The sequence below is a fragment of the Saccopteryx leptura genome, chromosome 4 (genome assembly GCF_036850995.1).
Source record: "Saccopteryx leptura isolate mSacLep1 chromosome 4, mSacLep1_pri_phased_curated, whole genome shotgun sequence".
Taxonomy (NCBI): Eukaryota; Metazoa; Chordata; class Mammalia; order Chiroptera; family Emballonuridae; genus Saccopteryx; species Saccopteryx leptura.
Genome location: NC_089506.1, coordinates 30,947,610 through 30,970,347, shown reverse-complemented (window position 1 = coordinate 30,970,347; position 22,738 = coordinate 30,947,610). Strand labels below are relative to the sequence as shown.

The following is a 22,738-nucleotide window of genomic DNA, read 5'->3' as shown; positions in this document are numbered from 1 at the left end:
CCTGTAATTTTAACATTTTACTTATATCTTTATTCTTCTATCCTTATACCAAACTTAAATGAAAGCATTCCCCCCTGCACGCCCCGTTAAGTCTTGACCAATTTTACTTTTCTATACCTTTCACCTCTGTTTTGGGTAGTTATTTTGACTTTGTGATTCCTGAGGGATCTACACATTGTTAATTTTTTTTTTCAAAAATGGCATTATAGAGGTAATTACAATCTGTTTAAATTTTCTACTCTAGATAAAATGTTCTTTTTAATATGACATTTGTTTTCCATTTTAATATGCAGGGTGGGATGCTGGAATACTATTTTAAAAAGTAGAGAGAAAATGTGTATGAGAGATATACATTTAGAATTATTGCATATCAACAAGGCAAATATTTTCTCATTCCTGTTTTCATAGGATTATTATATGTCAGGCCCCCTCTCCCCAAACTTTGTAAATTCTGTTGCACTGTTCTTTGACTTTTAGTCCCATCAGAGAGTAATGTCATGCAAGTTTAATTCTCCTTACTTTCAGCAAAACATTGTGAGATTCGTTTTTAGGTTTAGAACTATTGCTGACAAGTGTCTAAGGTTTGTGTTTTTTGTTTTATTTTTCTTATTAGAATATAAATTTCTACATCTAGTCTGATATGTCAAGTCATTCTTCATTTAAGAACATTTTTACAGTATTATTTATTTGGTTATTGTTTCTGTTTTAGCTGACCACCTTTTCTTCCATTAAATTAGTCAAATACAATGATAGTATCCTCTGTTGTTTTATCTTGCTTAGATTATTATAAATTAATTCAGGAAGGGGACTCAATTATGGATTAGGTTTAAAATTATATATAAACTTAACTTTAAAACTTAATATTGAAGTATTTATAATCAGTGCACTAAGTAATCAAAGACAGACTTATGGATATATAAAATACTTTATGGAATTCAAGGCTATAATTCAAACTTATTTTATTGAAATCACTTTTGATATGTAGGAAAAAAAGGTTTAGAAATTTTGACAAACTTTAAACACAAACAATTTAACAGAATATCTGTAATGGACAGAACACAATAGCTGTAAAATTATATGAAATATCTATACAACATAATAAGTCTATTTTTTTAAATGTGCCAGTTCTTTATTTATACATATAGATATGAAAGTAAGTATAACATTATTGGTATTAATCTAGCAAAAATTCATTAATGTGAGTTGATGTGTGTTTGTGGATGTGGGTATCTATGTCTATATATGAAAACCTGTGAATGAAATTCAGAAAATGCTCAGAAGTTAGTGAATGAGGACTATTTCAGTTTTATGTATTTTAATTGTTCAAATGTCACAAAATTTTACTTTTTTATTTTAAAATAAAAATTTATACTGAACCATTCAAACGGAAAAGCACAAATAACATGTGGAATTCACAAAAATGTAAACTGATAGTGATGAAAGCTTATCATAAAATTCTATTTAGTAGTCTATTTAAAAATGTTTTGACATATATGTTATTTTATTTTGGAAAATATAATGACTTAAAAGTGAAATACACATGGTTTACCAATAGTGCCAAATTTCTAAAAAGGGCTAGGATATGACATTGATGGTAATTTTTTTGTACTTTAATGTTTTATTTTTTTTCAATTTTATTTATTCATTTTAGAGAGGTGGGGGTGAGAGAGAAAGAGAGAGAAGGGTAAGGAGAAAAGCAGGAAGACCCAACTTCTATATGTGCCTTGACCAGGCAAGCCCAGGGTTTTGAACCGGTGACCTCAGCGTTCCAGGTTGATGCTTTAGCCACTGTGCCACCACAGGTCAGGCCAAGAAATTGATGGTAATTTTATCACAAAATTTTACATAGAAATTAAAGTGCATCAGTAAGAAATGTGGAAGTGGTGACACAAATGGTTTGAAAATAAATGGGTACAATATTTGTGAAAAATTCTAAATTTACCCACAATAACAACCCAGCAATCCCACTACTGGGTATCTGCCCCCAAAACTCGAAAGCATTGGTATGTAAAGACACATGCACCGCCTGACCTGTGGTGGCGCAGTAGATAAAGCGTCGACCTGGAAATGCTGAGGTTGCCGGTTCGAAACCCTGGGCTTGCCTAGTCAAGGCACATATGGGAGTTGATGCTTCCAGCTCCTCCCCCCCTTCTCTCTCTTTGTCTCTCCCTCTCCTCTCTAAAATGAATAAATTTAAAAAAAAAGACACATGCACCATCATGTTTATCACAGCATTATTTACCCTGGCCAAGACAACCAAAGTGTTCTTCAATGGACGATTGGATAAGAAAGATGTGGCACATATATGCAATGAAATACTACTCAGCCATAAGAAACGATGACATAGTGACATTTATGACAACATGGATGGACCTTGAGAACACTATATTGAGTGAATTAAATAAGTCAGTAAAAGCTAAGAACTGTATGATTTCACACATAGGTGGGATATAAAACTGAAACTTAAAGACATAGATAAAAATGAAGTGGTTACCAGGGAGAAGGAAACGTAGGGGAGGGACAAGGGAACTTGAGTGAATAGTGAGGGGGCCTGCTGAAAGGGTGTAAAGAGGGACAAATATAAGGTAAGGGAAAATGATCTGCCTTTACGTGATGGCTATACAACATAATCAATAATTCAAATGTTATAGAAGTTCACCTGAAATCTATGTACTCTTTTATTTATTTATTTATTATTTATATATTTTGACAGAGACAGAGTCAGAGAGAGGGACAAATAGTAGGGACAGACAGACAGGAAGCGAGGGAGATGAGAAGCATCAATTCTTTGTTGCAGCACCTTAGCTGTTCGTTGATTGCTTGTTCATTGATTGCTTTCTCATATATTCCTTGACCAGGGCGCTACAGCAGAGCAAGGGACCCCTTGCTCAAGCCATTGACCTTGGGTTCAAGCTAGCAACCTTGGGCTTCAAGCCAGTAACCATGGGGTCTTGTCTCTGATCTCACGCTAAGCCAGCGACCCTGCGCTCAAGCCGATGAGCCTGCACTCAAGCCAGATGAGCCCGTGCTCAGGCCTGCGACCTCGGGGTTTTGAACCTGGGTCCTCTGTGATATAGTCTGATGCTCTATCCACTGCGCCACCACCTGGTCAGGCAAAACTGATGTACTCTTATTGATGAATGTCATCCTGTAAAAGTTATTTTCTAAATAAAATTTAAAAATTAAAAAAGGTTTTACCCACTAATGTACTTTCTTCTGTGAATGTCATGGCCATAATTTTATTGAATCAGATGATCACTCGAATTATAAGGTATACAAATATTGATTCACTTTATTGTACACCTAAAAATAATATACCAATGTAAGATTGTGTACCAACTATAGTTAAATAAAAAAATCAGTTATAAAATATTATTTGTGATGACAAAATACTTATTAAAAGTAGTCAATATATAAAGGCCAGAAATATACTATCGTGTAAGCAGTGATTTTTGTCATTGATTACTAGGTTGTCAAAATTTTCACTACTTTTTATGACTTCTCCTATGGATCACATAATGACATTTTAGTCAATGACTACATATAGGATAGTGAACAGTCTCATAAAATAAAATGAAGCTGAAAATTTTCTATCACCCATGGTGCTGTAGTTGTCTTGGCCATTATACCTTCATAGCACAGTTCATTACTCACTTGTGGTGTTGCTGGTGTCCAGGAACCTAACGTGCTGCCAATCATATAAAAATATAGCACAAACAATGATGTACAGTCTTAAGACTTGATAATATAATAAACAATTATGTTACTGGTTTATGCATTTATTACACTATTAATTTTCATCATTAATTTAGAGTGTACTCTTTCTACTTATAAAAAAGTGTTTGCTGTGAAACTGTGTTGGTTACAGTGGCAGCAGTCTCATACATATTGTGATTGCTACATCTTTTGATTATATCAGTTTCTCTTTTTTTTATTTTATTGATGTTCATTTATTATGTTTACATAGATTCTAGTGTCACCTTGAATGCACCCCCCCTCCCCCGTGACCCCCTAAGCATCTCCCTTACCCCCTACTCCGCAACGCCCTCCCCCCTTCCTTCCACTATTATCCCATCCTATTATCCCCTTTCCCTCTGTCCTCTTTTCCTCTGGTCCCTTTGATCTCTCCTCTGTCTCAATTCCATTCCTCAGTTCACCTTGTTCATTGGATTCCTCAAATGAGTGAGGTCATATGATATTTTTCTTTCTCTGCCTGGCTTATTTCACTTAACATAATAGTTTCCAGGTTCATCCATATTGTCACAAAAGGTAAGATTTCCCTTTTTTCATGGCCCCATAGTATTCCATTGTGTATATGTACCACCACTTTTTAATCCACTCGTCCACTGACAGACACATGGGCTGTTTCCAGATCTTGGTTATTGTAAACAATGCTGCAATAAAAATGGGGGTGCATTTCACCGATTCAAAAATCAGTGATGTGGTGTTCTTGGGATATATTCCTAAAAGTGGGATGGCTGGGTCAAAAGGTAGTTCCATTTTTCATTTTTTGAGAAAACTCTACATTGTTTTCCACAGTGGCTACACCAGTCTGCATTCCCACCAGCAGTGCAGGAGGGTTCCCTTTTCTCCACACCCTCACCAACACTTATTATGTGTTGTTTTGTTAATGAGTGTCATTCTAACTGGTGTGAGGTGATATCTCATTGTGGTTTTAATTTGCATTTCTCTAATGATTATTGATGTTGAACATTTTTCCATCTGCCTATTGGCCATTTATATGTCCTCTTTGGAGAAGTGTCTATCCATTTCTTTTTCCCATTTTTTGATTGGATTGTTTATCTTCATGGTGTTGAGTTTTACAAGTTATTTATAAATTTTGGTTATTAACCCCTTGTCAGACGTATTGTCAAATATGTTCTCCCATATTGTGGTTTGTCTTTTTATTCTGTTCATATTGTCTTTAGCTGTGCAAAAGCCTTTTAGTTTTATATAGTCTCATTTGTTCATCCTGTCCTTTATTTCACTTGCCCATGGAGATAAATCAGCAAATATATTGCTGCGAGAGATGTCAGAGAGCTTACTGCCCATGTTTTCTTCTAAGATGATTATGGTTTCACAACTTACATTTAAGTCTTTTATCTATTTTGAGTTTATTTTTGTGAATGGTATAAGTTGGTGGTCTACTTTCATTTTTTTGCAAGTAGCTGTCCATTTTTCCCAACACCATTTGTTAAAGAGACTGTCTTTACTCCATTGTATGCTCTTACCTCCTTTGTCAAATATCAATTATCCATAAAGGTGTGGGATTATTTCTGTGTTCTCTGTTCTGTTCCATTGATCTGTAGGCCTGTTCTTATGCCAGTACCAAGCTGTTTTGAGTACAATGGCCTTGTAGTATAATTTGATATCAGGAAGTGTGATAACACCCACTTTATTCTTCATTTTCAAGATTGCTGAGGTTATTCGTATTCTTTTTTGGTTACATATAAATTTTGGGGATATTTGTTTTATATCTTTGAAGTATATCATTGGTATTTTAATAGAAATTGCATTGAATTTATAAATTGCTTTGAGTAATATAGACATTTTAATAATGTTTATTCTTCCTATCCATGAACACGGTATATGCTTCCACTTGTGTATCTTCCTTGATTTCGTTTATCAATGTTTTATAATTTTCTGAGTACAAGTCTTTTACCTCCTTGGTAAGTTTACTTCTAGATACTTTATTGTTTTAGTTGCAATAGTGAAGGGGATTGTTTTTTAAATTTCTATTTCAGACAATTCATTGTTGGTATATGAAAATGCCTCTGATTTTTGAACATTAATTTTATACCCTGCCACCCTACTGAATTCATTTATCAAATTTAGTAAATTTTTTACTGAACTTTAGGGTTTTCTATGTATAGTATCATAACATCAGCAAATAATGATAGTTTTACTTCTTCCTTTCCAATTTGGATGCCTTTTATTTCTTCTTCTTGTCTGATTGCTGTGGCTAGGACTTCAAGAACTATGTTGAATAAGAGTGGTTAAATGGGGCATCTCTGCCTTGTTCCTGATCTTAAGGAGATTGCTTTTAATTTTTGCCCATTGTGTAGGATATTGGCTGTGGGTTTGTCATAACTGGCCTTTATTATGCTGAGGTATGTTCCCTGTATTTTCACTTTGCTGAGAGCTTTGATCATAATTGGGTGCTGGATTTTATCAAATGCTTTTTCTGAATCTATTCATATTATCATGTGGTTTTTCTCCTTCCTTTTGTTTATGTGATGAAACACATTGATTGATTTGTGAAGATTGTACCAGCCTTACCTCCCCAGAATAAATCCCACTTGATCATTATGTATGATTTTTTTCATGTACTGCTGGATCTGGTTTGCTAAAATTTTGTTGAGAATTTTAGCATCTAAATTCATCAGGGATATGGGCCTATAGTTTTTTTTCTTTGTATTATCTTTGCCTGGTTTTGGAATGAGAATTATGCTCGCCTCATAAAAGGAGCTTGGAAGTTTTCCCTCCCCTTGAATTTTTTGAAATAGCTTGAGAAGAACAGGAGTTAGTTCTTCTTTGAATTTTTGTAGAATTCACCTGTGAAGCCATCTGGTCAAGGAGTTTTGTTTGCTGGGAGTTTTTGGATAATTGTTTCTATCTCACTTGTAATTGTTCTGTTAAGGTTTTCTGATTCTTCCAGATTGATTTTTGAAAGACTATGTTTTAAGAAATTTGTCCATTTCACCAAGGTTGTCTAATTTTTTGGCATACAGTTCTTCATAGTATTTTTTTTTTACAATCCTTTGTATTTTTGCTGTGTTAGTTGCTGCTTTCCACTCTCATTTCTAATTTTATTTGAGTCCTCTATCTTTTTTTCTTGGTGAGTCTGGTTTAAGGTTAATTAATCTTGTTTACCTTTTCAAAGAACCAGCTCTTGGTTTCATTGATCCACTTTATTGTTTTTTTAGCCACATTGCCATTTATTTCTGCTCTAATCTTCATTATTTCCTTCCTTCTACTTCTGCTGGGCTTTACTTGCTGTTCTTTTTCTAGTTTTTTTTGTTGCAGGGTTAGGTTGTTTATTTGAGCTTTTTCAAACTTCTTAAGGTATGTCTGTAATGCTATGAACTTCCCTCTCAGGACTGCTTTTGCTGTGTCCCCTAAATTTAGAGTTGTTCTATGCTCATTTTCATTTGTTTTAAGAAAATTTTTTACTTTTCCTTGATCTCATTGTTAACCCATTCGTTATTTAATAATATGCTATTTAGTTTCCAAGTGTTTGAATGTTTTTTAGTTTTTCAATTGTAGTTGATTTCTAGTTTCATGCCATCGTGATCAGAGAAGATGCTTAATATGATTTCAATCTTCTTAGATTTGTTAAGACTCATTTTGTGCCCTAACATGTGGTCTATTTTAGAGAATGTACCATGAACACTTGAAAAGAATGTATATTCTGCTGCTTTAGGATGAAAGGTTCTGAAGATATCTATTAAATTCAGTTGATCTTCTAGTGCAGGGGTCGGGAAACTTTTTGGCTGAGAGAGCCATGAACGCCAGATATTTTAAAATGTAATTCCATGAGAGCCATACAATGACCCGTGTACATTATGCATTATCCAATAAAAATTTGGTGTTGTCCCAGAGGATAGCTATGATTGGCTCCAGCCACCCACAACCATGAACATGAGTGGTAGGAAGTGAATGGATTATAATACATGAGAATGTTTTATATTTTTAATGTTACTATTTTTTTTATTAAAGATTTGTCTGCGAGCCAGATGCAGCCATCAAAAGAGCTACATCTAGCCTGACCTGTGGTGGCACAGTGGATAAAGCATAGAACTGGAAATGCTGAGGTCACCGGTTCTAAACCCTGGGCTTGCCTGGTCAAGGTACATATGGGAGTTGATGCTTCCAGCTCCTCCTCCCCTTCTCTCTCTTTGTCTCTCCTCTCTGTCTCTCTCTCTTCTCTCTAAAATGAATAAATAAAAAATTTTAAAAAAAGAGCTACATCTGGCTCACAAGCCATAGTTTCCTGACCCCTGTTCTAGTGTGTTCTTTAAGTCTGCTGTTTTTTTGTTAATTTTCTCTTTGAGGATCTATCCAGTGATGTTAGTGGGGTATTGCTGTTGATCTTGCCCTTTATGTTTATCTAAGTCTGCCTTATATATTTAGGTGCTCCTATATTAGGTGCCTAGATATTTATAATGGCTATATCTTTCTGTTAGATCGCTCCCTTTATCATTATATAGTGACCTTCTTTATCCCTTACAATAGTCTTTGTTTTAAAGTCTATTTTGTCAGATATAAGCATTGCTACCCCAGCTTTTTTTTTTCATTTTCTTTTGCATGAAATATTTTTTTTCCATTCTATTATTTTCGGTCTATGTGTATCTTTTGTTTTGAAGTGTGTCTCTTGTAGACAGCATATGTATGGGTCCTATTTTCTTATCCATGCAGCTACCTTGTGTTTTTTGATTGGCGCATTTAATCCATTTACATTTAAGGTTATTATTGATATGTAGTTGTTCATTGCCATTTTATTCTTTAAATCTGCATTCCTCTTTTACTTGATTTTCCCCATTTTGTTCTGTTTACAATGGGTCCCTTAATATTTCTTTTTTTTTTAAATAAACCAGGTACAATGTTCTTTGTTTGTTTTTATTTTATTATTTTTTTAATTTATTCACTTTAGAAAGGAGAGAGAGAGGGAGAGGAGAGAGAGACAGAGAGAGAGAAGGGGAGAGGAGCAGGAAGCATCAACTCCCATCTGTGCCTTGACCAGGCAAGCCCAGGGTTTCGAACCGGTGACCTCAGCATTTCCAGGTCGACGCTTTATCCACTGCACCACCACAGGTCAGGCCCCCTTAACATTTCTTGAAGCATTGGTTTGGTTGTAATAAATTCTTTGATGTGCTTTTGTTGTTTGTTTGTTTGTTTTTGTCTGAAAAGCTTTTTATTTCTCCTTCGATTTTAAATGATAGCCTTGCTGGATAAAGAAGTCTTGGTTGTAGGCTCTTGTTCTGCATTACTTTGAACATTTCTTGCCATTCCCTTCTGGCCTCAAGTGTTTCTGTTGAAAAGTCAAATATTATACTTATGGGGGCTCCTTTGTAGGTGATTGACTGCTTTTCCTTTGCAGCTTTTAGTATTCTTTCTTTATCTCTTAGCTTTGATATTTTGATTATGATGTGTCTTGGTGGAGGCTTCTTTGGGTTCCTTTTTAATGGGATTCTCTGTGCTTCTTGAAACTGTGTGACTTTCTTGCATCAATTTAGGGAAACTTTCAGCTATGATTTCTTCAATCAGGTTCTCTATCCCTTGTTCTTTCTCTTCTCCTTCAGGAACCCCTATTATGTGGATGTTGTTTTTCTTCATGTTGTCACAGAGCTAAGAGTTTCCTCAGACTTTTTGATCCTCTTTTCTTTTTGCTGTTCTGCTTTCATGCTTTCCCCCATTTTGTCCTCTAAATCACTGATTCAGTCCTCTGCTTCATCCAGCCTGCTTTTAATTCCTTCTAGTGTAGTCTTTATTTCTGGCATTGTGTTTGTCATTTCTGTCTGGTTCTTTTTTTATAATTTCAGTGTCCTTTTTGATTATTACAATTTCTTTGTTTTGGTGTTCATTAAGTCCATCCATTGTAGCTTTTAGATCCTTAAGCATCCTAACAATCATTATATAAACAATCATTATAATAGATCCTAATAATCATTATAATAAACAATCATTATAATAAACAATCATTATAATAAGCATCCAGTAATTTGATTACTTCCATTTATCCAGTTCTTTTTCTGGAGATTTTTCTTTGTGATTCATATAGCTTATGTTCCTCTGTCTTCTCATTAGTTTCTGTGTGTGGTTTGTAAGCTTGTTAGAGTTGTGGGTCTAAAGTTGGTTTATTTAAGTGGTCGACAAACTTATTAGTCAACAGAGCCAAATATCAATAGTACAACGATTGAAATTTCTTTTGAGAGCCAAAATTTTTAAACTTAAACTATATAGGTAAGTACATTGTTATTAACTTAATTAGGGTACTCCTAAGCTGGCTTTTTCTAAAAACGTTCTCAATCTGATTGAGGTACGTTCATAGCGGTCGACATTTCCAACTCTCCCATCCACACTCATCTTGTATACTTGTTTCGTCTATCTTCTTTTGTTCACCCTCTCTATCTGTCCAAACCTTCTCAGCATACCTTTCTCAATCCTCGACACTACATCTTCTCTCACTCTACAATGCTCCTTAAAATTAACTTAATAAACTTTACTTAAAGTTTTAAGTCTTAGTTAAACTATAGGTATGTTGAATAAAACTTGATATCATACTTAATGATATTATTTATTGATAAAATTAAATTGTAAGGTATCCATAAAATTAAATCATGACAATAACTGACAAACACTAATGTGAGCAATAGCCTTGCATCTCCTTGGAAAGTTTGGGTAAGTCAGGTTTGTATGTTGTTGTTTTTCATTTTAGGCACGATTCCATCAATAAGACAACTTCTCAATTTACTCTTGATAAGGTTCATGCTTGAAAATGATTGTTCGCATGAATATGTAGGCCAAAATAAGGAAAGAACAGCAAATAGTAGTTCTTCCAGCTGATTATATGAGTCAGGAATACTATTTCAGGTGTTAAAAATCAACATATTTTCCTTCTCCAGGTCTTTCAAAGCAGACCACTTGTGCTGTGAACTAAGTTCACATTTGTTTTTCTCCAATATTTCTATATCAACACAAAGACGTTCAAATTTCAAGCTCCACAATGCTTTGTTTTATAAATCCAGTAATTGCATTTCAAAGTTGCCAATGTCAATATTAAAGGGAGAAAAATTTAATTCTGTTACAGTAGCATTGAGGGGTTTTTTTAACAAAGGCTAACGTCACTTTGCTGTTTCTGAATTCCTGTAACCTGTTGAGAAAAGCTTCCCTAATATTTAAAAGTGTTTTGAAATAGCAAATGTCAATATCAGAATTATTTTCTTGGCAATGTTTCTACAGGCTTGGAAAGTGAATCAAAGTTTCTCTTTCAAAATCTTGAGCAAAAAGAGATAATTTGTTTTCAAATGAAATAACTTCTAACATAGAAAAAATTGTGTTTCCTTTCCCCTATAGTTTAAAATTAAGCTGATTTAGATGAGATGTAACATCTACCATGAAATAAAATGTTCAGATCCACTGACTGTTTCTTAGTCCTGGATAGTGAATACACTTCTCAAGGAGAAATGCTTTCATTTCTTTAATAAGGAAGCGAAATGTTTCAAAACTTTTCCTCTTGATAAACAATGTACCTTGTTATGCAGCATAAGATCTGCATACTCACTCTGCATTTCAACTAAAAATTCTTTAAATTGGTGATGATTAAGAGCTTTATCTATAATGGAGTTGATAATCTTAATCACCAATTCCATAACTTTGCAAATTTCTTCTGGAAATGTCTGCACACAAAGCGCTTCTTAATGAATGATGCAATGGTAAGTAAGTATATTGTGATTAATTTTTTTCTTTCAAAATAGTAACAATCCCATTTCTTGCTCCAGTCATACTTTTTCACACCGTCTGCTGAAATTGAACAACTTTATGGAGTGGAATATGATGTTTTTTCATGCACTCAGTCATAGCATTTGCTATATCCTCTCCACGTGTTTGACATTTGAGTGGCAATAATCCTAAAAGTTCTTCTTTAGGACTTGTAAATTAAATAAATCATACAAAAAGTGAAACTTGCGCTATATCATTTATGTCATAAGACTCGTCAACTGCTATTGATAAAGCTGAAACCAGTTTAAGATCTTTGAAAGCTGGTTGGTTATATTTGAAGAAATTTTGACTGTTCTATCTTTCATTGTTTTATCAGACAATGGTGAGTCTAATTTTTTTTAGAATATCTGCTTTGTTCTTAAAATCCTGAAATAGCTCTTTGGATGCATTTATAAAACAACTTTTTATGTATTTGCCATCTGTATATGGTTTTCCTCTCTTAGCAATCTCTTGACTAACCACAAAACTTGCAATATTAACATTGTTGGAAGATTGCATCCCATAATTAAATACAGAACTTGATTTTTCTTGACTCTTCTGAAGTTCCTCAACTGCTTTCTTCCTTGCATCACCAACTCTAGGATATTTAGTACTAAATGACACTTGTTTAGTTGTAAAGTGTCTCTCCAAATTTGATTTCTTGTTATGCACCAATTTTTCCTGACATAAGACAGGTCAAAAGGCCATTTAAGTTTTGAATAAATTTGAAAGTCTTGGTTCATTCTACTTTAAATTCACGGTTTTCATCTTCCATTTTTCTTTGCATCTTCTTTGTAGCCATGTCAGACAGGCTAAAAAAAAACAGGCTAAAAACCTTAAAAAATGTTTCATTTTCAGTGGTAGAGCGTCGGCCTGGCGTGCAGGAGTCCCGGGTTTGATTCCCAGCCAGGGCACACAGGAGAAGCGCCCATCTGCTTCTCCACCCCTCCCCCTCTCCTTCCTCTCTGTCTCTCTCTTCCCCTCCCGCAGCCGAGGCTCCATTGGAGCAAAGTTTGCCTGGGCGCTGAGGATGGCTCTGTGGCCTCTGCCTCAGGCGCTAGAATGGCTCTGATTGCGGCAGAGCGTCGCCCCAAGGTGGGCAGAGCATCGCCCCCTAGTGGGCATGCTGGGTGGATCCCGGTCGGGCGCATGTGAGAGTCTGTCTGACTGCCTCCCCATTTCCAGTTTTGGAAAAATACCAAAAAAAAAAAGTTTCATTTTATAATAATAAAGCCACCAACACAAAATAATTACAACTCTTAAATTGATGACAAAAATACCTGTAGGATTTACAGCTGGTTGGAAAAATACAGGTAATTTTATACTTCGACTGGGTACCTTTGTCATCCATGCACAATTTGAAGACACGACTAGCACTAACCACTGCACAATGAGACTGCTGACTGACTGGCTCACTCAACTTGTGCATGAATCACACACGCCTCCTTCGCACTGCGTATCCCACAGCCTGATGGTGCCTTGTCTCCCATCACCTGACCAACCAACATCCCCACGCATACCTGCATGCCTGCATGAGGTATTTTGTGGAAGAGCCACACACAAGGGGCCAAAGAGCCACATGCGGCTCGCAAGCTGCTATTTGCCAACTACTGGTTTTTTTAATTCTGCTTCTCTGCTTTGAATTCTCCTTAACTAGTAGAACCACTTTAAAGTTTTGATTTCTTGGTTTGTTTGCTGATCTCAGCAGGGGGCTCCTATGCTTAGGAGAGGGGAAGTCGAATATCTTGTTTGGGTTTGTTTATTTGTTTGTTTTTGGCCCTAATTGAAACTGTATCCAGGAATGCAGTGGGTGTGACCTCTGAAATCTGTCAGTGTTCTGCCCAGTTACTCTCTGGGGGCAGGGTGCACTCTCAGTATGAAGGGTGAGGTATAGTTCAGGTCTGCCTGGAAACCTGAGTCACTGCCTCTCTCCCTTACTTCCTCCTTTCCAGAAGGTCTTTCATGCTGATTGGAGCTGGAGAGCTTATTGGAGATGGGTCACTTGGTTCCATTATAGGATTGTACTGGGCTGAGGGAGCAACCCCTCCCCCAGCTATGGCTACCTTCGCACTGGAGAATGGCTCAGTTCTGCTCAGGTCAGTTTCCTTTTACAAGACCAATCCTCTCAGCCCTCCTTACTCCCATAGCCCCAGGCAAGTGGCTGTGTGCAATATTCTCTGCTCTGTCCCTTTAAGACTGCTCTTTTCTTTGCCAGCTGCTTTCCACAGACAGAACTCGCGCTCTTCTCCCCACTCAATGCTGTCCGGATATCTCCTCCAGACCCTGGATTTCTAAGCTGGGTCACTGGTCCTGAGACTGAGGAATCCTGCCTCTCAGGGTCTCTCTCCTTGTAATAAGAGCCCTTCTGGACTCTCAGCTTCAGCCTCCCCTCACTCCTAGGAGTGGGGGACCTTCCACTGTGCCCTCGCACTCCCTACCAGGATTGGTGTGGATTCTTCTGTGCTCCTTGGTTTTCGAGTCCTGTTCTTTTAGTCCAAAGTTGGTTTTTCACAATGATTGTTCTTAAATTAATTTGTAATACAGTTTGGTCATGGGAGGTGGCGGTCTGTGTGTCTGCCTACTCTGCTGCCATCTTGGAATCTCTGCATCAGTTTCTCTTATGCTTGATTTAATCTTGTGTAGTTTTGTTCAGTAACGTGCTATACAAGCACGTAGCCTAAGAGCAATAGGTTACTCCATATACCCAAATGTGTAGTAGCGTATATACCATCTAGGTTTGTGTAAGTTGACAATAGTAAAATCATCTGACAATGCATTTCCTGGAACATATTTCTACTGTTAAGTGGAACATGACCATACACACACACACACACACATATATGTATGTGTGTGTGTGTGTGTGTGTGTATATATATATATAATTTATTAATCTTAGAGAAAAGGAGAGAGAAAAAGAGAAAGAGAACATCAAGTTGTTGTTTTACTTATTCATGCATTCATTGGTTGATTCTTGCATGTGTCCTGACCAGGGATCAAATCTGCAACCTTGGTGTACAGGAATGATGTTTTAATCAACTGAGCTACCTGTCCAAGGATATATATGTTCTTAACTGATTTTTAAAATATTTTATTTATTGGCTTTTAGATAGAGGTGAGAAAGAGAGAAAGATGGGGAGGGAGGGAGAAGAGAGAAGCATCAACTCATAGTATTTATCTCTCATATATGCCTTGATGGGGCAAGCCCGGAAATTTGAACCAGTGACCTCATCATTTCAGGCCCACACTTTATCCACTGCACCACCACAGGTCAAGCCAGGACTTACATATTCTTAAATTTTTTTTTAAATTTGTGACTTAACTCTTTTTAATTTAGGTATTTGTATAGAATATATAAAAACTAACATAATTTATAGATTTTATGTTTTTATGTTTCAGATATGTAATAACTTAGGCAATTGTCATTGCTTTCCTGGCTATCAGCCTCCAGATTGTAAAGCCCAAAGTGGTTCACCAGGGGGAAGTATTGATGATGGAAATGATCAGAAATCTAGTAAGTAGAAATTAAACTTTTAAACGAAATAGAATTTTGTTTTATGAAATAATTATAGAAATCTATTGCTGAGTCAAACCTTTCATTATCTTCTGAGTAAGTAAGAGTTGTCATGAAAATTGGCTTTAATTAAATTAGTGTCAAACAAAATCTGTAATGAGAATTTTTTCAGGGGTACTGAGTTTTAATAAACTAATTAAATTTGTTAAAATATAGTACTCTTAAGATTCAGTAAATGCCATAGTATAAATTCAAAACAAATTCAAATATAGAAGAAAAACACCACACAAATGTTTTTCATTCCAAAGTATAAAAAAATGTGGGTTATTAAGAAACAGCCATAGGTTAAAGTGTTCATTCTGAATGAAATTTTGGGGAAATAATATGAGAAAAAATATATAATATATATACTAGAAAATAATAGCAAGTCACATTTTGAGTGATAGAGTATATGCCTTCTCTTGTTCCCATGACTGATTCAATCATTCATTTGATTCATCTATTCATTTATTTATTAATTCATTTTCTCCATAAACATGTTATTAAGTACCTGATAAGACAACAAAATTGAGATCCACATTTCAGACAGTCTATTCAGATCAATGTGGAGAATAAGTTTTATAACATCTGATTAAGGTAAATTATTTGAAAAGCAATTTTCTTAATTATAAAGACATGAAGTAAATAATGAAAGAGAAGATAAATAAGTCACTGCATAATATAAAATATTTGTTAGTAATAGTGAATAAAGAATGATAATCAAAGTATTTGGCACATGGAGAAAAATGAGAAATAATAATATAAATTTAATTTGAATAATTAAAGTTTGGTTTATCTGTAGAAGAATCCACCTGATGAAATCTGTGAGAAACCATGGAAATTTGATAATAATGTTTTTGATTCAATAGGGACATCAAATATTGGTATTCCTTACTTTATAATTAAAGTAATTAATGGAATGCTATAAATATGAACATTTTTTTATGTGAGATAAGGTAAGAGATTTGGACATAAATTCAGGAAAAAAAATATTTTAGAGACATTTATCCTGAGATGATTAATTAATTTTAAGTAAAAGATCATAAATGAGAGTATTCAAAATAGAAGAATAATAGAAAATTACATGAAGTACTTTTTAGAAGGTAATAGTATGAACTTATAATCCTGGAGATAAAAGAAACACAGGAGACTCATCATTGTGTGTATGTGAGACAATATCAACCATTCTTGCAAATGTGTAATAGAAAATTCAAATAAAAAGGAAAAAGAGAAAAAAATCAATGTACATAAAAGATATTTAAAAAAAATAATGTCCCCTTACAGATGGCCAATAGGCATATAAACAAATGTTCAATGTCATTAATCATCAGAGAAATGCAAATTAAAACTACTATGAGATATCACCTCATACCTGTCAGAATGGCGCTCGTTAACAAATCAACACACAATAAGTGTTGGCAAGGGTGTGGAGAAAATGGAACCCTCTTGCATTGCTGGTGGGAATACAGACTTGTGCAGACACTGAGGAAAACAGTATGGAGTTTCCTCAAAAAATTAAAAATGAAACTGCCTTTTGATCCAGCTATCCCATTTTTAGGACTATATCTTAAGAGTACCAAATAACTGCCTGCCCAGGCTGATCAGGCAGTGGCAAGTGTATAGAGCATTGGACTGGGATGAAGAAGACCCAGGTTCGAAACCACAAGGTCACTGGCTTGAGCACGGGCTTATCGGGTTTGAGCAAAAAGTCACTCAGGCTGTTATAACCAATTGAGGCACATATGAAAAAGTAATCAATGAACAACTAAGGTGCGCCAATAAGGAATTGATGCTTCTCATCTCTCTCCCTTCTTGTCTGTCTGTCCCTCTCTGTCCCTCTTTCTCTCTCTCTGTCTCTCTCACACACAAAAAAAAGAATACCAAATCACTGATTCAAAACAAGATATGCATTTCCATGTTTATAGCAACATTGTTTACAATAGCCAATATCTGGAAATAGCCTAAGTGTCCATCAGTGGACGAGTGAATTAAAAAGCTGTGGTACATACACACAATGGAATACTACGTGGCCATGAAAAAGAAGGAAATCTTAACCTTTTGCAATGGCATGGATGGACCTGGAGATTTTTATGCTAAGTGAAATAAGCCAGGCAGAGAAAGACAAATATCATATGATCTCACTTATATATGGAATCTAATGAACAAAGTGAACTGAGGAACGAAATAGAGGCAGAGGTGAGGTGACAGGGAGCAGAGGGCAGTTGTTAGAGGGAAGGAGGATGTGGAGATGAGATCAAAGAAGGTGAAGGAATTAGTAAAATTATATATATGTAACACATAGATACAGATAACAGGACAACAAATTTCAGAAGGAAGGGGGAGGAAGTTATGGAGAGGGGGTCAAAAAGAGTATAATAGGGGACAAGGAGGTGGGGTGAGGGAGTTATATTGAGTGGGACACTTGAATACATGTTAACACAGTAAATTAAAATTAATAAAAATTAAAAGGTAATGTTCTCAAATTTCCTAAATGAGATGAAGAAAGTTATCACTCAGATACAAGCAGCAAAGTGAACATCAAGAAAAATAAAGAAATTTACATGTAGTACACATGGAATATTCACTAGCATAGACCACATGTTAGGATACAAAACAAGTCTTAATACATTAAAGATGATTGAAATTATATCAAGCATCTTCTCTGACCACATGGAATGAAACTAGAAATCAATTATAAGAAAAAACAACTGAAAAATACACAAATAAATGGAGGCTAAATAATACCTTACTAAACAAAGCATGGGTTAACAATGATATCAAGGAAAAAATCAAAATTTACCTTGAAACAAACAAAAATAAACAAACAACAACCTAAAATTTATGGGACACAACAAAAGCAGTCCTGAAAAAGGAAATTTGTAGAAATACAGGCCTATCTCAAGAAATAAGAAAAAGCTCATGTTAACAATGTAACCATACAACTAAAGGAATTAGAAAAAGAACAAGCAAAACTCAAAGTGAGTAGTAAGAAGGAAATAATAAAGATCTGAACAGAAATAAATGTTATAGAGACTAAAAAAATACAATACAAAAGAATCGATGAAACCAAGAGCTGGTTCTTTGGAAAGGAAAACCAGATTGAAACTCAAAAACATTGATACGTGAGTATACATGCACCCCCATGTTCATCGCAGTATTTTTCACACTGGCCAAGACATGGAAACAACGAAAATGTACTTCCATAGGGGATTTGATAAAAAAGTTTTGGTACATATATACAATGGAATACTACCCAGCCATAAAAAATGATGACCTATTGCCATTTATGACAGCATGGATGGACCTCAAGGTCCATCTAAGTGAAATAAGTGAATCAGAAAAAGCTAAAAACTGTATGATTCTATACATAGTTGGGATATAAAACTGAGATTCATGGACACAGATAAATGTAAAGTGGTTACCGGGGGGAGGGGGTAGAGAAAGGAGTAAAAAGGGACAAATATATGGTGATGAAAAATGATTTGACTCTGGATGATGGGTGTACAACATAATGAACAGTACATTTACTATAGAAATGTTTACCTGAAACCTATGTACTTATTAATCAATGTCACCTCGTTAAATTTAACTTTCTAAATAACTACAAAAAAAGAAAAAACTTTTATAATTTATCAAGAAAAGAGAAACCTCAAATAAAGTCAGAAATTAAAGAGAAGTAACAACTGATACCAATGAAATACAAGAACTATAAGAAATTATTACCAAAAACAATATGCTAAGAAATGGGACAAGATAGATAAAATGGATAAATCCTAGAAGCATACTCTCTTCCAAAACTGAATCAGGAAGAACCTAAAAATATGAATAGAGCAATTATTAATTAATGAAATCAAAGCAGTAATCAAAAAAACTCCCAGCAAATAAAAGTCCTGGACCAGATGGCTTTACAGGTGAATTTTACCAAATATTCAAAGAACTAATACCTATCCTCCTCAAACTATTTCAAAAAAATTCCAAATTCATATTACAAGGCCAGTATTATCCTAATTCTAAAAGTAGATAAAGACACTACAAAGAAAGAAAATTAGAGGCCAATATCCTTGGTGAGCATTGATGCTAAAATCCTTAACAAAATATTGACAAACCAGATTCAGTATTACATTAAAAAAGTCATACACCACAATCAAATAAGATTTATCCCTGGAATGCAAGGTTGGTATAATATCTGCAATCAATAAATGTGATACACTACTAAGACAAAATAAAAGATAAAGATCACTTGATTATATGAATAAATGCAGAAAAAGCATTTGATAAAATCCAGCACCCATTTATCATAAAAACTCTCAGCAAAGTGGAAATAGAGAAACATATCTCAACATCATAAAGTGTACATATAATAAACCTACAGCCAACATAATACTTCAATGGGCAAAAACTACAAGTGTTTCCTTTAAAATAAGGAATAAGACAGTGATGTCTACTTTCACTTTACTCACTACAGTACTGGAAGTCTTAACCACAGCAATAAGACAGGAAGAAGAAGAAAAAGCATCCAAATTAGGAAGGAAGAGATAAAACTGATTTTTGCAGTTAGTATGACTGTATAGAGAAAATCCTTAAGACTTGACAAAAAACTAGCACTTATAATTTCTATAAAGTAGCAAGACACAAATTTAACATTCAAAAGTTGGTGGCATTATTATACACCAATATTGAACTATCAGAAAAAAGAAACTATCTCATTTACAATTGCAACAACAATAATAACAAATAATAATATACCTGGGAATAAATTTAACCTAGGAGGAAAAATAACCTCTACTGAGAAAATGATAAGATACTGAAGAAAGAAATTAAGGCAGATACAAATAAGTGGAAACATATACTATGTTGATGGATAGGAAATATTAGCATCATTGAAATGCCCATAAACTGAAAGCAATCTACAGATTCAATGCAGTTCTTAACAAGTACAAATAGTATTTCATAAAACTAGAACAAATAATCCAAAAATTTATATAGAACCACAAAACCCTGAATAGCATCAGCAATCATGACAAAGAAGAATAAAATTAGAGGTATCAAGGCAGCTCATAGTAATCAAAACAATATGACATTGGCATTAAAACAGACATATAGGTTGATGGAACAGAGTAGAAATTCCAGACATAAACCCACATCTTGACAGTCACTTAATATTTGACTAAGAGGCAAGAATATATAATGGGGTAAAGGCAGTGTATTTAATAAATGATGTTGAGAAAATTGGACACTAGAGCACCTTCTTACAACATGCACCAGAATAAATTCAAAATAGATTAAAGACTTAAATACAAGACTCAGAACCATAAAATATCTTAGAGGAAAATATAGGAAAATTTTGAACATTTCTCACAACAATATTTTTTCTGCTATATCACTTCAGGCAAGGGAAGCAAGAGAAAAAAAATGAACAAATGGGTCTACATCAAACTAAAAAGTTTTTCCATTACTGTGATTCTGTTTATATTAAATTATAGAGCATGCAAACTCATTTATATGGAAAGAATGTAGATCATATTAGTGGCTGTTTGTGTGAGGCAGTGGCAGCATGGCAGAATCAAAGAGTAGTAAGAGAAAGCCTTGAATGTTGGATGTATTCATTATTTTGATTGATATGATGGTTTCATAGATGTATACATATAACAAAGCCTATCAAACTGTACATTTTAAATAGGTGAATTCATTACGTGTCAAAATATTTCAATAAAGCTGTTTATTTATATAAATAACACAATTTAAATAATATACAAGAGGATAGTAACACTATTTTGTTGTCAAATGTTAGACACTAGTTAAACTAATTTCTTTCTATTTATTAAGTTAAAAATTAGGAGAACTTTAACTAAATGGAGAAAATCCACCGATGTCAAAACAAAAAATCTTTTAAACCCTTTCTTCATTGGGGTGTACACTTGTCAAATATTATTTATCTGTACTGTTAAAATGTTTGCATTTCATTGTACATAAAAAAAAATAACCATAGTTCTGGTGGGATAGCTCTGTTGGTTAAAGCATTTCCCCAATATGCAGAGGTTGCTGGTTCGTTCCCAGGGAAAGGCATATATAGAAACAGATCGATGTTTTTGTCTCTCACTCTCTCCATTCCTCCCTTTCTAAAATCAATAAATAAATTTTAAAAAAATTATTTTAAAAATAACTATAATAAAAAGAAGGAAAATATCAAACATATGCAATAACCAAGGCTTTTATCTGCTAATGAAAATACAATTAAGAAAATCATTGAAATATTTACTATTGTTAAATATGGCATATGCTATGAATAATCATTGTCACTCTCAAAGCCATATATCTGAGAATTATGTATACATATATCGACTAAAAGACATGTAGCAGAATCTTCATAGAAGAAGAATTTATACCAATAATTGCAAATTACCAAAATGCCCAAAAAGAATAGAATGTATTAATGGCTGTTATATCTATATAAAGATATAATATGTAGAGATGAGAATTAACATTCTACTACTCTAAACAACAATATGTGTGAATCCCAATACAAGTGTAAGTATAGATAAGGATTTTATGTATATGCATAAAATATAAATACTAGATGGAGAAACATAGATCATTTAAAAATGGTTTGCTCCAAGGAGAGACTGTGTGACTTGGCAAGGGAAGAAGATGGCTGTTGTTGGTTTTTTTTTGGGGGGGGGTGTTTTATTTTGTTTTTTATTAATTTCAGTGTGAGAGGAACAGGGAAAGAGAGGTATATTGAGTTATTTCTTGTATGTGCCCTGACCGGGGATCAAATCAAAGCAGCAGCCTCTGTACTTCGGGACGATGCTCTAACCAACTGAGCTATTTGGCCAGTTGCAGGATGGTTCATTTTATAATGAATTCCTTTTAAAATTTTTATCCTAAGCCTTACTAATGTATTACCTTTTAAAATATCGATGTCATAAATAAGCTAAATATAGTAAGCAGTACAGCAGCACTCAAAACATATCTACAGTACCAGAATAATTAAACAAATGTGTATAAAATATAAACAGGAAATTTATTTAAAACATACCATTGTAATTTGGGGGTATAAATTAATTGTTTTTCTATTTTCCCTATAAGAGCTTGCAAAGTACTAAAATTCCAATTATGTTTTGTGTGTATGTGTGTGTGTATGTATTACATATATATGGTTAAAATAAAGATATATAAATTGATTTAAATAGTGATTATCCTTAAATCTCTATGTTTTATTTCTACCTATAGTTTCTATTAAAAAAAAATACACTGCACAGCAGAACAGCTGGCTGATTCTCAGTTTCTACATTGCTTGGCCCTTTTTCGTAATTTTCACTATCACGGTCAAGAAGCGAGCCAATATGAGAAAATCCTGCAACACAAAGAATGCTGAATCTGAAGGGTAAATGAGATTATACAAATAATTTATTATTGTAAATTCTACAGATCATTGACCAGTGTCATAAATTTATATTATAGAATAATTGTTAACTTTATCCTTAAGTATATGTTATTTTAAATTTAATATCAATGGCATTTTTACAATATTGTTTTCCAAGTTTATTGTTAGTGCATATATATTTTGAATTATGTATTAAAAAGGGGATACAAATAAGATAATATCTTGAACCCAAACAAGGAACACTTCGTGCAGAAACTGAATTGTATTTCTCAGATATTTGTTTCAGTAATAATGTATTTATGTATTTATATCTCCCCACC

The 22,738-nt window shown here is 34.1% G+C and overlaps 1 protein-coding gene across 1 annotated transcript in view; it reads left to right on the top strand.

The window, feature by feature from the left end:
• The window catches only part of LOC136404135 (disintegrin and metalloproteinase domain-containing protein 18-like), an 89,001-nt gene extending 66,579 nt beyond the window's left edge, over positions 1-22,422 (top strand). The window contains exons 17-18 of the mRNA XM_066383597.1: positions 14,878-14,992; positions 22,265-22,422. Coding sequence (XP_066239694.1) covers positions 14,878-14,992; positions 22,265-22,422 — 273 coding nt within the window. The remainder of the gene's footprint in view (positions 1-14,877; positions 14,993-22,264) is intronic.
• Positions 22,423-22,738: the final 316 nt, after the last annotated feature.